This window comes from Gloeophyllum trabeum (genome assembly GCF_000344685.1).
Source record: "Gloeophyllum trabeum ATCC 11539 unplaced genomic scaffold GLOTRscaffold_00009, whole genome shotgun sequence".
In the NCBI taxonomy this organism is placed as follows: Eukaryota; Fungi; Basidiomycota; class Agaricomycetes; order Gloeophyllales; family Gloeophyllaceae; genus Gloeophyllum; species Gloeophyllum trabeum.
The window spans coordinates 1,290,695-1,305,130 of NW_006920418.1; the positions used below are offsets into that span (position 1 = coordinate 1,290,695).

General features: G+C 53.2%; 5 protein-coding genes across 5 annotated transcripts; 3 read left to right on the forward strand and 2 right to left on the reverse strand.

The window, feature by feature from the left end:
- Window positions 1–1,527: 1,527 nt before the first annotated feature.
- Window positions 1,528–2,724, forward strand: GLOTRDRAFT_130624 (uncharacterized protein; the record flags this gene model as incomplete). Its single annotated transcript, XM_007869359.1, has 13 exons — window positions 1,528–1,586; window positions 1,639–1,717; window positions 1,767–1,780; window positions 1,829–1,927; window positions 1,978–1,987; window positions 2,044–2,061; window positions 2,114–2,165; window positions 2,215–2,249; window positions 2,299–2,323; window positions 2,374–2,385; window positions 2,443–2,458; window positions 2,516–2,564; window positions 2,620–2,724. The coding sequence occupies 13 exons, from the start codon at window positions 1,528–1,530 to the stop codon at window positions 2,722–2,724; spliced, it is 573 nt and encodes a 190-aa protein (XP_007867550.1).
- Window positions 2,725–3,795: 1,071 nt separating this feature from the next.
- Window positions 3,796–5,531, reverse strand: GLOTRDRAFT_130625 (uncharacterized protein; the record flags this gene model as incomplete). Its single annotated transcript, XM_007869360.1, has 6 exons — window positions 3,796–4,486; window positions 4,541–5,154; window positions 5,209–5,268; window positions 5,316–5,366; window positions 5,426–5,437; window positions 5,496–5,531. The coding sequence occupies 6 exons, from the start codon at window positions 5,529–5,531 to the stop codon at window positions 3,796–3,798; spliced, it is 1,464 nt and encodes a 487-aa protein (XP_007867551.1).
- A 455-nt stretch (window positions 5,532–5,986) lies between these two features.
- GLOTRDRAFT_139580 (uncharacterized protein) lies at window positions 5,987–9,517 on the reverse strand (the record flags this gene model as incomplete). Its single annotated transcript, XM_007869361.1, has 2 exons — window positions 5,987–9,043; window positions 9,104–9,517. The coding sequence occupies 2 exons, from the start codon at window positions 9,515–9,517 to the stop codon at window positions 6,182–6,184; spliced, it is 3,276 nt and encodes a 1,091-aa protein (XP_007867552.1). The 3' UTR covers window positions 5,987–6,181.
- Window positions 9,518–9,778: 261 nt separating this feature from the next.
- Window positions 9,779–10,372, forward strand: GLOTRDRAFT_44111 (Erg28-like protein; the record flags this gene model as incomplete). The annotated part of the gene is made up of 4 exons (XM_007869023.1): window positions 9,779–9,929; window positions 9,986–10,076; window positions 10,131–10,249; window positions 10,320–10,372. The coding sequence occupies 4 exons, from the start codon at window positions 9,779–9,781 to the stop codon at window positions 10,370–10,372; spliced, it is 414 nt and encodes a 137-aa protein (XP_007867214.1).
- Window positions 10,373–11,354: 982 nt separating this feature from the next.
- On the forward strand, window positions 11,355–14,389 carry GLOTRDRAFT_62772 (uncharacterized protein). Its single transcript, XM_007869362.1, has 5 exons — window positions 11,355–11,556; window positions 11,684–12,482; window positions 12,541–12,686; window positions 12,741–14,063; window positions 14,132–14,389. The coding sequence occupies exons 2-5, from the start codon at window positions 11,816–11,818 to the stop codon at window positions 14,204–14,206; spliced, it is 2,211 nt and encodes a 736-aa protein (XP_007867553.1). The 5' UTR covers window positions 11,355–11,556; window positions 11,684–11,815; the 3' UTR covers window positions 14,207–14,389.
- Window positions 14,390–14,436: the final 47 nt, after the last annotated feature.

Sequence of the window (14,436 nt, forward strand, 5' to 3'; positions counted from 1 at the left end):
GTTGTAGGTATACGGCAGCGGATGGTTCGCTTCGTGCACCAAGGGCCACAATGTGCGGCGTTGTACGCAGAAGACGACCGCGTCGGGGTCACAAACACTGTGACTTGTGACTGTTCGCGTTTCATTGAGTCGACTTCCCACGCCTCCGCTCAGTGTTCTTTCACTAGCAGTTCTGTCAGGAGTCTTTGGGAAGAGTCAATTCTGCTGTCGCGCTCCTAACTATCGAGGCTAAGCAACTTCGCTCGATGTAATTTAATCACAATCATAAGTATGCTCATGGTTGCGGAGGGCTTCTCTTCGCGACCAGTCGCACATAACCGCAATCATGATAAGTGGCCTGCACAGGTCAAATCGCAGTGGGCACTGGGCAGACAAATGATCCACGTTCGATGGTACGGGTCTGAACACATAAACTTCCGCACGCATTTCCTGGACGGATCAGCCGCGCTCCTCCGAAACTTCGAAACTTGAAAGTGCCGCTTGGTGAGTGGAGTTGCGGCCTTCCCATTTCTCTGAATCGCTTTCCGGAGAAGTTCATCAGGAGAATCCCGCGCAGATGGGCAACCAGCATTAGCCGAGTATCTCGAGACTCAAGGACTACTTACTATGGTGCGGGACACCTAGTCACCGCTACTTTTGGACAGTGGCAAAATCGGTGCTGGAGAAAATTTTTAATTCTGAGGTCACGAAAACGAGGACTTCGCAGTGGGCAGAGCTATTTAATGGTACTCAGTAGCTATATAAGGACTCACAGTGTTATACACAAGTAGGTAGCCAAGGATTTCTCGACCTTGCATAGTGATTACATAATAAGCGTCTATCTATATCGGGTAATTTGGCAAAATAGATTTGGGCCAAAATTATAGCTCCTTCAATTTTAAGTATTTCGACAATCTGTCTTGAGAAGCTGATTCTTTCATCAAATGCAGTGTTTTCCCAAGATGGATAAGAAAATGAGGGAAAATTGGACCCTCCATAACTGTTGTACCAAAGTAGTGGTGACTAGGTGTCCCGCACCATACATACGGTGTAACCACTCATCATGATCGCATGATGCCGATTCCCATCGTATGACTGACATGCCTTTCGCCTTAGGACGAAGCCCCGAATGGCTATGATACTTAAGGTTGAGTCTCACGACGTTGTTCTCAGAGGCTGGTTGTGGGACGCGCTCAGTGGTTTTGAACTTTTCCTGGCCATTTTTAATGCCGTCTGGGTGATGATACAAGCTTCAGCCTACGTGTCCCACGCGTGGCCGTTCACGCACACACCCTGTACACTGCGGTGAAAAGTATGAAAGAGCCAGAAGACCTTGGGAATGTATTTTCTTTATCTATGTAGGCATCTGCTCAAGCGTCGGGGTGAGCTGCTTCCCCCCGAGTCTACTCATCAGGGTGATTCCACTATTCTCTGATGCTGATTGTCGACACGTTTCCCCGAACTGTATACCGGACAGTGCGGCTATGGGCGTATGTATAAACCAAGGGACACGCGAATCTTCCTTGGACGATTCTCTTCCCCACCGTCATGTCCGTGGTTAGAGACATTGCTGGAAATCTCCTCATCTGTTTATTTATTGCTGCCATGTGAGAACTATTGCTCCCTGAATGGCACTGCAGCCTCTGAAGACTGCTTCAGTCTCTATGGAATAACTTGCGCACAGGCTTACATATATTACCAGTCTTATCCAGAAGACCGGCCCTTTCTCAAGTGGATGGTGAGCCTTTGTACAATTACACAGCAGTCCAGATATTGATGTGCTTTAGGTGGCGGGTGTATGGTACGTCTACAGATATTGTTCACCTTGCTGGTCCGAACGATGGTCTAGGCTCCTAGAAACGCTTCACACGGCGTTCTGCATCGTCTTCATCTACACCTACACTATTACGCACTTTGGAGATGCGCCATTCCTTGACCAAATTCATTGGTACGATGCCGCATACACTAACATTGCTTTATTTTAACCCGCTTGATCAGGAGCGGTGGGGTCAGTGTAGTTCTTCTGCCATGTTCATGCAGTGTGGTCTTACTATCTCGTGACAGATCACCGTCATATTAGGTGTACGTTTTGCCATGCATCATCAGCTCTTGAAAACATTCAATCTCTCACTAGGTCCTCGTCGCGGGATTAGTACATGCATATTACATCCGGAGGCTATGGATATGTAAGCCTTAATATGCGCGCCGTGCTCAATTTTGCTGACAACTCGCCAGTGAGTGAACACAATGTATGGCTGATGGTGCCGACGGTGAGGCCATCAGTAGTCACTGCTGAACAGGTGACTAATCATGGTTCAGACAACCCTGGCTGTAGCTCGTTTCGGTGAGTACAATGGTGGTGGACCTCTACGTTCCTCGCTCACCCACCCTTAGCTTTTGGAACAGGTACGTACTAATAGTAACTTAACGTGCTCACAAGTGACGTATGCCACAAACGATAAGCAACAACTGTGCAATGGTGGGACTACCTTAACATGATCGCGTTTCTAGCTAACTAGGCCTGTCAATTTCCTAGTTACACCGTGGCCGAGTGGACGAAGTTTCACCAGCGGAGATTACCTCTAGTCAGTAATCGAGTTCTTTTCGAGAAATTCACTTTCTGATTTAACTGGGCGTCAGGTAACCCTGGCTGGCGGGCTTTCTAGCGCTGCAGCGGTGGACCTAATCGTGGCCGCGGCCCTCATTTACCTGCTGGATAGAAGTCGGTCCGGATTCAAGCCGTGAGATGATCTGTGAAGCTTCACGATGGAGAATGTAACCAAACAATCTCCGTAGTTCTGATAGCCGCGTCAACTTCATCATGGCATATACTATCAATACCGGTGCAATCACGACGTAGGTCCTTGCTGTGGTCATTAATAGGCACTAAGTCAACCACCTCGCAGTCTTTTTTCTGTCGTCATCCTAATCACGGTGAGGCTCGACTTATCTATTCTTTGTCGACGGAAGCCGATGCAACAGCAGTATGGTTCGCTGCCTACAACGCTCATTTTCCTTGGACTAGTGGAAATACAGAGCAAACGTAAGGAAGCTGCTCGAATGGATCTCCGTACCATTTTTGACACCCCGAATGGTCCAGTTTACGCCAACTCGTTCCTCGCGAGGTAATCGATCGTCGCCGCTCGCGTCAATTACAACTGAAGTGATCTCAATCGCTGCATAGCCTCAATTCTCGCAATCATGCTTTAAGACTAGGCAGGGCGGCGTATCTAAGCCACTCGCAGGATCCTACTTCTCCGACCAGGAGTAGACGCCCGGCCCCCGGAATTGTATCCACCCAAATTGAGATATTCCAGGAGACCACTCAAATGTACGACGATATGGCGAGTATCTTCACTCTGCGAGTACCGTATATATTGACGAGCCGTCGATGTAGCCTTTGGGCGACATGCCGAAGAATGGTCGTCCTCTAGTCTAAAACTCCGACGGTGACCATTGCATTCAATGGGAGTTGTAATAAGGCAGTGTGTACGACGAGTTGTAACGACAGCTGCGGCCAACGATGCTGGTCTGCGGAAATACACTCCTGCCCATCTGTAGGATGAAGTAACAGTGATGCAAGAGACGAAGCAACAGAACACAGTATACTAGGAACATTATGAGCTGTATCTACGTGAGATGTAAGGGCTTGCGATGATATGGGCCAAGCGGTTCTTCGCGAAATTCTTCGCTGCTTAGCTTTCTACAAGTGCACCTGATCAAATGCCTCCTAGACCGGTGTGCATCACGTCTGAGACGCACGGCAGTCAATCCCATGTCACACAAAGCGGAGGTATGTACAGCAACCGTTGCACGCTAAGAGCTCTGATTCTTCTTCCAGGAGAAGCTGAGTGCACCTATGACGCCGACGAGGAGCAGTGCGGTCCCAGCTCCCACGAGACCTGGTACATACAAATACCACGTACTATCATCGTTTGCGCGGGCCGCAGCCTCGGCTGCAGGCATGATCGTTCCTCGCCTGCTCCTTCTCCGCAATGCAGAGCCCTCAGACACAGAATCCAAAGTGCCTCCTGGTGCTTCTGCCAATGCGATGTCGATTGAAGTCAGTTCTACAGCGGAGTTAGGACATGCTCGTGAAGGGCTTTCTGCGGTGTCCCTCCATATTGAAGGTACATCGAGTGTTGGATCGAGAGCTTTGGCAAGGGCGAAATAAGCCTCCGCTGCTTCACGGTCGCGGTGCCACGCTTCGGTATCGGAAGCACCGTGGTGTGACAGTATTCCCTCTGAGGATAACCGGATAGACGATAGGGGAGACCAAGGCGAGGAGAGTAGCCTGGAAGCAGTTCCTTCCAGGTGGAGGAATCCAGCTGCAAGGTACACCTCAGAGAGGCCCGTGGGGCCTCCCAGACGCCTGGAGTAATAACCTAGAGTCCCATGCGAATCCGATACATCGAGGTCGGCTGCTGGAATGCCAGGTTGTGCTGGAATATACTGAGTGACGAGTCTGAGAGCAGCGGTGGGCAGTCTCCCTAGGACCCAAGCACGCCTAGAGCCTCGTATCGATACCTGTACTCTGACTTAGAGTAGTATCAACACGTACTGGAAGTATTCGAAGGCCTCCTCTTTATTGTCCCGCAGGTCGAGGAGCTCAGATCCAACAAGCATGAGGCTAGTTGGGTCCATATTGTACTTGAGTTCTATATCTCGATCCAATGGAAGCGGGCCCAGTGCATGACGGGCAAAGCCCTCCGGAGCGGGCCCTGAAATCAAGCATGGCCATAAGGCAGACTCCACCTTTTCCAGATGCAAAGTGAGCAGTCGGCCGGATCGAGAAGTATGCAATGATTCGAGCGAAGACATAGACGACGTCACGCTCATTGATGGTCGTAATTGGGGCGAACGTGGCGCCGGACTATCCAGACGCGTCCTGCGACCTGGCGGAGATGAAAACGCGCGGTGGTCCTCGGAGGAAGGGTACATAGGCGAAGATAAAGAAGAAAAGCCAGAGACGTCTTCGATATCTGAAGACTGCGCACTCTCAGCGCCTGTCACAGCACTGCTAGAATACTCTGGGTCAGAGATGACAGCATAAGAGGACTGCGTGGATGCTGTCGACACGGTTGAGATTGTTCTCTCTCTTCTGGAGGACGCTGAGGGTCGAGGCTCCAACTGCCAAGTGGAAGAGGTAGTATCAATCTGGCCATACAAGTGACCCTATCGGCAGATTGAGCACAACGAGCGACCAGATCCTGTCGAAAGGGTCCATACTTTTACCATGGGCGCATGCCCGTGCACGCCTGCGGCAAGGTGGTGTCCGTCAACGATGAACTACCCGCTTCATCAGCAGAGTAAACAAAGGGCAAAGGTTTCTGTACCAGGATATCATCATCCGTAATTTCGTAGGGAACCACAATCAAGACCGTGGCCTGCATTCATGGAGACGCTAGTATCAGAACTATTCAATGCATGCGCAACTGAAGCTCACCTGGTCATGAGACTGCCCACGACTTTAGAAGACATAGTCTGTACATGTACTTAGAGCGTTCAGAGCTTACCTGATGCCACGAATATGCGTTCGGATTTATGTCCATTCCAAGTCTATGGCAAAGTGCACAGGTCCTCTGAATCCTGGTGTGGCGGAGCTAGGGCGCTAGTAAGGATTGCTCGCCTGTCTACTGGTTATTGAGGAGACGTCGTTTACAAGTCTAGGGCTAGGGAGTCAGAGGGCACGTCGACAATCAAAGCCTGCGACTCGGGAGGCACACTTCGAGTGGAAGAATTTAACGTCTTGAGTCTAACCGTCGTCGAAGGCCTGGCCGATTCTGACTCGTAGCCTGTCCAAGTTTACATGTAAACGAAAGCTTCAACTTGGACGAAACTCTCAATTGACTGCTTGAAGCGCCCATACCACGTGTTGTCCCGCATACTGATGATTGCAATTGTAATTTGTATGGTGTCTTCTGCCTGGTGGCGCAAGGTCACTACGTATGCGCTACAGTTGTCAGTACGTGGCCAGATGTCCTCATTATCAGCCCCGAACTTATTTCCGATTTGAGCCGTAGGTCCTTGCCTCACAATATTCATCTAATCGTTACTCTGGGAATCCTCGATAATGGATTGAAGACTGAACGCATGCAGCAGAACAACACAATTCAAGAGACTAATGCAAAGACAGATGTGACCAAAGCATGGAGATGAAGTAAATAAAACAATAATTCAATAAGCCCGAGCGTCCGCACGATCATGATTCGCGATGGCGTCCCTTGCGACTGGAAACATTGTTCGCTATCCTAGTCATGACGTCCCTCTCCGTCTGAAGGTGCTTCGTAAGCATGCCCTCGAACATATCCAGAGACGCATCCCGCTCTCTGGGGTTCGTGCGGTTGTCTGTAGCGCTTCCACTCGGTCTTCCGGGGATTTCAGAGTCGGATTTATGAGAGCTGGCTGTGGATAAGGAACCAGCCGATTGCTTCCGCTCGAGCTGCGCGAAATCCGCGGGAGATATAGGCGCCACCCCTTTCTTCCCCTTTTTGCCAGCGAAAAACGTTCCGCGGGGCGGAACATTACCAACAGGTCTGTTTCGTTCGAGGTCAAAGGAAGGACCTCCGGACACAGGGAGAGAGAGAACGGAAGCCTGCGCAGGCACAAGAAATGGGGTAGAATAGTTGCTGTGTCTGGCAAAGGACGTCTGGTGAGAAGAAAGTGAGAACGTGCTGGTCGAAGCGTTCGTCCGGGTATCCATATATATCTGCGCACTCTGGGTATCATTGATTAAGTCGGTAGGATTATCTTCTTCATCCGATGATTCAAGAGCATCCAACGCGATGGACTGTTCTTCTATACTATCGAAGAATGCTATTGGGGAAGCGGAGACGGGGCCTGTCTGGTGATCTGACTCTGATGGTATATGCAATGCCAGGCGACCAGGGGGGGCGGAGATGGCTCGTCCAGATATTGCTCCCGAGGACGCGTCCGGAGATGTGTTGAAGTCCGGCAAAGGCGGTGTTGTTGGCGGTGGTGCAAGTATCGGCTCTATGGAGATGGGTGAACCAGACATAGACTGGAAATCAGAGGCTTCGCTGTCCTTCGGAAGAAGAATCGGAGAGACTGTGTCGGATACATCGCCGGACGTGTCGTCAGACGACTGCCCGCTATGTCCAGATATAAGGGGCGAAGGGACTCGGTGGGAGACTGCCTGATTCCTGAGGGGTGACGGCCGCCTAGACGCTGACGAGGACGAACGACGAGGGACGTCATGGTATACCGAAGTCTGAGCCTGCTCCTCATCACATATGCTGATGCGGGGGATGGAACTCGTGCTCGACCTATGCTCAAACAAGGCGTCTTGGAAAGCCGACGCAGTAGGCGATGGCGATGGCTGTGAATAGTCGGAAAAGGATGGTCTACCCTCTGTGCTAACAGATACACTGATGGATGGCCTAGGCAGCATCTCGTCCGAATCCGCGGGGGTCGCATATCGCGTACTACCCGGCTTGTCGTCCGAATAGCGAGCCCCGTCAAGTACTGTCTCAACAGTACGCATCGAGACTGGAGAAGGACTAGGATTATCGAGATCTTCCGTTGCAACGGGAGAGAGCTGAGACCGTGTCCCTTGTGGCGGAATAGGAGGCGGAGTCAAGACAAACCGTCCTGGAGTTATATCACGTTCATGAACATGACTAAGGACTGGAGACGACATAGACTTCCGGACGATACGAGCCTTGTCTTGAGCCTCTCGAGATGGTCCTACGGAGAGGTCCACCTGAGACAGGGAATATAGAGGATTTATCAATGGTCTGCGCGGTGGAGGCGCTAAAGGCACAGGAGGGATAGAAGGCGTCTCAACTCTACCAGGCGCCTGGAACGACCGCCTCGCCGTCGGCGGGGCAGACTGCAGGGCGACCGAACTGTCAGGTGACCCGGCTTTGGGACCGGCGTATTTGGTTTCTGGCTTGCTATGACTAATGTTCGCTCGTTCATCCTCGTCACGGTCAAAGAGAGACTGATCGATGATCGGTCTCGCGAGCTTATCCCTGGAGGACCGGGCCGCAGGGGAGGTGTAGCTTCGAGCCGGAGCTACGGAGGGAGCAGGGGAAGCAGACGGACTGCTCTGCGAAGATCTAACACCGGTGCTGTGAAAAGAGTGACCAACCGCTTCGTGCAGTAGAGCTTTCCTCCACTTCTCTTCCTGTGAATCCAGAGACCAAAGGCCAGGACTTGTCGCAGGTGGCACGAGGGCATCAGCCAAGACAGCAGCATCCATACTGTCCCCAACGGTCAGAGACTGTGACTGCAGATGGGGCATGTCAACAGAATCCGTGGGGTCAATGACATCGTCCACTGGAAGCGGGACAGGACCATTATCCAGGCGGGCCTTGAAAACCTCTTCCGCTTCCTTTGCGGCAGCAATCAGATCGTCCATCTTTTCGCGCACCACCACGACCCTCGGAGTACGATTTGATTCCCTGACCTGACGGATATACTCATGCGGAGCAGGAGAAGGAGGGGCAGAGCGTGAGGGAGCTTGCGCAGGGAACCATCCCGACGCTGTCGTAGAGTCCGATGTGGTGCGCAGCACGGGCAGGAAAGGGCCAGGAGCCTCGCTTTCCGGTGTGGTGGGTTTAGACTTCGATTTCCCCAGTCGGAATATGTCTAAAAAACCAGGACTGCTAGACTTGGTTGCGTTCTTGGGCACACTCAATGCAGGCTTGGGCAGGGCGGGCTTTGAATGTGCAGGGGGGAGGAAATAGCTATTAGTAACCAGCAGCCGGAGTCGGTCAGACACATCGTCCACGTCGAAATTGATATATTCCTGCAGTCGCGAATCGAGAACGTCGTCGTCGTCATCAGAGAAGAACCTCCGAGTGGACATGGTATCGGATCGAGTGATCGTGGATGCCGGGTATATGGAGGACGATGTAGCGGATTGCTGGGAGATGATGGAGTTCCGTATTCCGTCACGCGAAGGCGTCTTGACCATAGGATACGTTCGCATTGACGGTATGGGAGTTGATGGGCTCGGCTGGGAGGACGAATCTGACGAGGAACTTGGCTTGCCACCGAACTTCCGAGGAAGGCTCTGGCACCTCTTCCGACGTGTGGCCTATATCATGAGAGCAGCGTACTTCAATATATATCCGATTCCTGGCCTTCGCGTACTCACCTCGTTCCAGGATAGCTCGCCGGGCGAATCTCCTGCATTCACCCTTTCAGTCTGCCCCTGGCGCGCAAAACCCGTGTCCTGCAGAGTTACCCGATAGTCTCGAGTAGCACCCGTCGATGTACTATCTCGCTCCCCTCGCGTGTCCATCGTACTCTTCGCAGTGGATTTGGCCATCGACTCGTGCATAGCGTCGGAGCCTGGTACGGGCACGTCCGCGTCGCCAAATCTCTTACTCCCTGTCGTCGGAGGCCCCGCACTTTTCCCTCGGTTTCGTGATCCTGGAGCAGCTGTCTTCGATCTAGTTCTCGTCCGCGATCGGCGCGTAAGAGAAGGACCCGACAGAGACGCGTCGCCTGCGACTGCCTCGCTCCAGGATTCGTTCGGAATAGCGCGGGGCTCGACAGTGGACGCCATGGCCGTCAGTGGGGATGAATGAACATGGAAGTTGACGGGATATTACACTGAGACTCTCGGGTCCTTAAAATCCGGAACTACTAAATTAGGCCGCGTTTTGGCGGGCAGAAAGGGGCGTCTATCATGCAGTTATAACGACGCCAGCTCACGGTGGGAGTTCGGTGACCTGCTCAACCGTCGCACCGACATCTCCATGGCAGTGTTAGCCGACTGTGAGTAATGCCTTTCGTTCGTTCGGGTTGTGATGTATGTTGACCTGACATGAGTCCAGTAATACCTCTACCGGAGGCCTCGGGATTGCTGCCAAAATGGCAGCTACTGGTTGCTGTCATGGCGGTGTTCAACACTGCACAGAACTTCGCAACTCTGAAACTCACTAGAAGAATATATGACAGAGTCCCCGAGCATCTAGGTTCGTAAACAGTTCACTTCTTATGGGTCGGATTCTGAGATGTGGCCGGATACCAGTTACACCGTTGCAGGCTCGTACATTCGCAATATGGACTCTCACGTCGGCCGTGGTGCGATTCTATGCTGCATATCACATAAATGAAAAAGTGTATGTCTCCAGCCTGTACTCTAATGACGAGACAGTTCTGATACATTGCGCCAGCGTGTACGACATGGCACTCTTCACGTACCTCCTCGCGTTCGGTCACTTCTCATCAGAGCTGCTCATCTTCCGTACCGCAAAGCTCAACGCTGGCGTGATCAGCCCAGTGATTGTCTCCAGTGAGTGCTTCCCCCACATTATTGCGCCAGGTCGCGGTAGACTGACATATGGTGGTTGCTTCTGCTGAAGCTACGTCTTTAATTTGGATGTTTCGACAGTACGACTTTTACGTCAAGGGTTGAAGTTAATGTTAATACCGTTGCCCTATGCGACAGACAAAAACATGGCCGCTATTCGTTCCCTGTACCTCTGGACGTGCAATGTCTGCCCGGCGAGTAAGCCACGGGGGAAGTCATCTGCTCTTGAATGGATTTCTAGGGGTTGCTGCTGAGCCAAAGCACATGCAGATCCATTGCAATTCCGCTCGGGTGTCTGATGTCGCTTCTGACACAGTCACGGTACGTAGGGCGCCTCGGCTGTCTGGCCTGGTACGTGAAGAATGACTGCCTCCTGCATCGTGTGAGTAAAGAACTCGAGAGAACCTCAAGGTTGCCGACGGCAGATAGCCTTTATGCTCAGAAAAGTACCGGGAGGTCATGCAGAGACGAGTGTGAAGGCAATGGGCACATAGCTCGCAGGATCCGCAATGCGGGGCGAATGTCCATCTCTTATGATGTCCATTGAACATTTTAAGAATGCTGTACTGCACCAGAGCGTGGTGCCTGCCACAGGTGATGTCGCAGCACCAACTTGACGAGTCATTTTACCACGAATGACTGAGCGCAGGATTGCGACAATGGCATCACTTCCAGCGAGGAGTGCGCAGTGTGGATGGCACAAGAAAGAAGCTTCAAGTATTGAGCAGGGGCGCAGGTGACCGCAGGCACGTGCGGGTACATGAAACCCCAGAAAATTGACTGAATGGACGCGGGCGACACAAATGTCCGTGACACGATAGAGAAAGGAAGACTTTGCGAGACAAAGGTCAGAAATATACATGGATTGGAATATACGACTGTGCAAAGGGAGGAGGCGTCGAGTGCAGAGGTTGCGACGCCACCCGTCAGGCACACTGGGGTCGGTAGCGGAAGTTTACTTGTGTTTGTTTACCTACGTCCGACGCACGTGGAATCGGAGGAAGACCTCCTCGGTTGTGCTCGGCGGTTCTTCTTTGGACCTATAAAAGGCTATGTGGTTCATGGCGGGCCCGGTCCAGTCGCCCAGGTTGCTTGAAACTCTTCACTGCACGACCACCAACGCCTCTTGTCCCCATAAAACCTTTGGCAATATCTACGACTATCATATACCTCGAAGTCGAGCTGCCCCCCTTGACGGATCTCTCTGCCGCAATTCTTCAGCTCGATACAGCCTGGCTCGCGGGAGAGCCACGCAAGGCGGATACAAGTAAATCAGCCGTAAATTTTAGGTGAGTACGCCCCTCAATGTTATTCTTCTTCACCATGGACCATCGCCTTAGTTCCGCGGCCCTGCCACCCTTCATCGCCGTCAATTCTTGGTTAGACCGAAGCTGACCATCGTATACGTTGACAAAGGTTCACGGGAACCCCCGTCGCTGTGTCGTCGCTGCTGGTAGCTTGGTAACCTCCACAATCAGCTGGTGGTCAAGATCCAGATTGAGTAACAGACCTCCCTAAAACACTTGATATTACCGGGCCGACGTCACAATGTCGACTGATCATTCCATTCCTCGTGTACCTTCCGGCGTTGAGAACTTCCCGCCAGAGCTGCTGTTCACGATATGCGCGCATGTTTACTACGCCGGCCTGCCCCCTGTCCAGCCATCGCTGGACCCCCTAATTCTCGCTGAGCACGGCATACCTACTTCCACTCCTTCCTCGCTTCCCCCCGCAAATTGGCCCGAACCCGTCGCGCGTAAGACTCTACACAGCCTGAGTCTCGCTAACCGTGCCTGGCACGACGCCGCAAAGCCTTGGCTCTGGCGCAAAGTCGAGGTCCGGCTGCCTCGGAGCTGGCTATCCCTGATTGATGCTGTGGTCGGCGGCGACGATGAGGAAGCAGCGGAGCAACAGGCCGCCCTAGTCCTTGGGCAGACGATTAAGGAAGCAGAGAACGCGGTACTGGCCGCTCGCAATATTTTTGGCGACGATGCAGACCCCACCTGTGCGGAGAAGTTGCACGAGAGTATCCTGGCTACTCTCGGTGGTCCCGGAGGACCTATCCCGCCTGAGCTCCTGTCCCCTCCTGCCTCCAGAGACCCCAGTCCCAGGCGTCTGCGTGCGAAGAGCAAGAGCCCAGTGAGATGGAAGCTGATGAGGTCTATTAGTGATGCGGTACAAACGGTTTTGGGGCGGGATGAAGTAGCGGTCTATGGTGAGTGCGATGACGCATCAGAAATCTCATTGCGGAACATATCTCATCACTGGTACAGTACCCATCCCTGAAGACCCACGTCCAGGACGGCACATCCGTCACCTAGACTTCAATCACTTCCGTACCATAGGGATGCGTAGGTCAGTCGAAGAGGGCGTCAACAGCCGCTTCGTCACAGGGGACCGACTAGAAGCCATTATCAAGGTAAGCGACACATAAATGCCCTGTTCCAGTAACTTAACCCCTTATTTTGTTCAGGAAATGCCGAACCTCACGGTCTTTGGTGCAACGGAATATATGGACGGTGCATTGACACTTCCCGTGTTGAAGGAACTATTCCTTAGAGGATCGTCGTCGCGCGGCCGCCGCTTTCGGGGTCGTACGCCTGAAACTTCGGACGCCGACGAGGAGGAGAAGGAGAGACTCCGAGAATGCAAAGAAATAGTGGCTGCCGATTTCACCGGCTGTGTTAGCGCCGTCTTCGTGCATGCCCTGACAGACTTTGTCAACACGTACCTAACCCCACCCTCTGACCCCACCTCAGACGATGAGGGTACGGACCGTTTCGGCGGTAGGAGATCGCGCTTTGCTGCCGGCAACACACATGTCCTGGAAGGCCTTGAGCGGCTGGGCTTCTATGGTGCTAAATCTCTGGCGCACTCCGTGCTACATCAGTTCGTTCTCTCCTGCCCTTCTCTCACTCATCTCGACCTGTCATGCACTCGGATCACGCCTGAGCTGTTCACCTCCTTAGCGGCCTCCTCTATTCGCCTGCAGTCACTGTCTATTGGTCGATGCACGCGTCTGACAGGGGAGAGTATCCGTGATTTCTTAGTCGAAGCAGAGGCGGCTAGTGATATCCAGGAACTCAGCTTGTACGGCGACAGCACGTTCCCTTGTCCGTTGTCTGTGGACGAGTTGAGGGACGTATTGACCCGCGCACGCTGCTTCACGAGCGGCAAGCTTCGATACCTCGACCTGTCGAGTTCCCCCCTGACAAGGGAAGTGCTGCTCACCGCCTGCCCTCCCCAGCCGCAGCTGCGCTCCCTCGGGCTGTCGCACATCGCCAACCTGCCGTTGGATATCATCGCCGAGTTCCTGAAGACGAAAGCGCCACACGTGGAGGTCCTCACACTGGCGTCGACGTCGCCGGACCTCGGGTACGGGCAGACGCGCGTGCCCCTGCGCGCGGCGTCGCTCGCGCTGCACGCGAAGATCATCCGGCCGCTGTGCACCGCGCTCGTGTCGTTCAGCCTGTCAGCGGGCTCGAGCGCGCCCGCGCAGGCGCCGACGCGGCTGCGCGTCATCGAGCTCTCGCCGGCGCTGCTGGGCGGGCTGGGCGCGGGTGCCGGATCGTGGAGGGTCATCAGGAGCAAGGGCGGGCGGGGGTGGTACGTGGATGTCGCGAGCGGCTGGGTCACCACGCCTTCCGCCGGCGCTGCGCCTCGGCAGAATGAGGGTGGCGAGCAGCTTTGTCGCGGGCTTGCGCCTGACCACCCGCTCCGCGTTGAGATGGAGAGGCTCGCGTATGCGAACGGGAATGTGAACAGCGGGGTCGGCTGGCATGCGCGTAAAATGGAGGTACGTACTTAACGCATTTCAGCCAGATTGATATGGAGGTCTCATGCGTACTTGTCCATACGGTATAGATCCTGCACGGTCAGGGATTGCTAGGCAGGGAGGACGGGCTTTACGGGGCGGTGTCTTTCGCCTATCAAGGATAATGCATCGTTGCTAAGTGCGCCAATGGTTCACAACAAGAAGAGAAAAACAAACGCCTGCTGGCTGCTTCATGTATAAAAGGGTGTATGTACATCAGGGGGATCTGTAATTGTTAATGCTTTGAGCAATGAACTACTCAATAATGAATTCGTTGTGCGGTCTAGTCAAGGTCTAGTGCTTCGGTCATGTTGAACGCCGTCCATAAATTTGCAGATTCATTCTTACTGCCTCG

Bases quoted from the DNA above. Each gene is read 5' to 3' on its own strand.
- GLOTRDRAFT_62772 (XM_007869362.1), top strand. From the start codon at position 11,816: ATGTCGACTGATCATTCCATTCCTCGTGTACCTTCCGGCGTTGAGAAC. The intron at 12,483-12,540 runs GTGAGTGCGATG...TCACTGGTACAG, and splicing joins GGATGAAGTAGCGGTCTATG to TACCCATCCCTGAAGACCCA. The intron at 12,687-12,740 runs GTAAGCGACACA...TATTTTGTTCAG, and splicing joins GACTAGAAGCCATTATCAAG to GAAATGCCGAACCTCACGGT.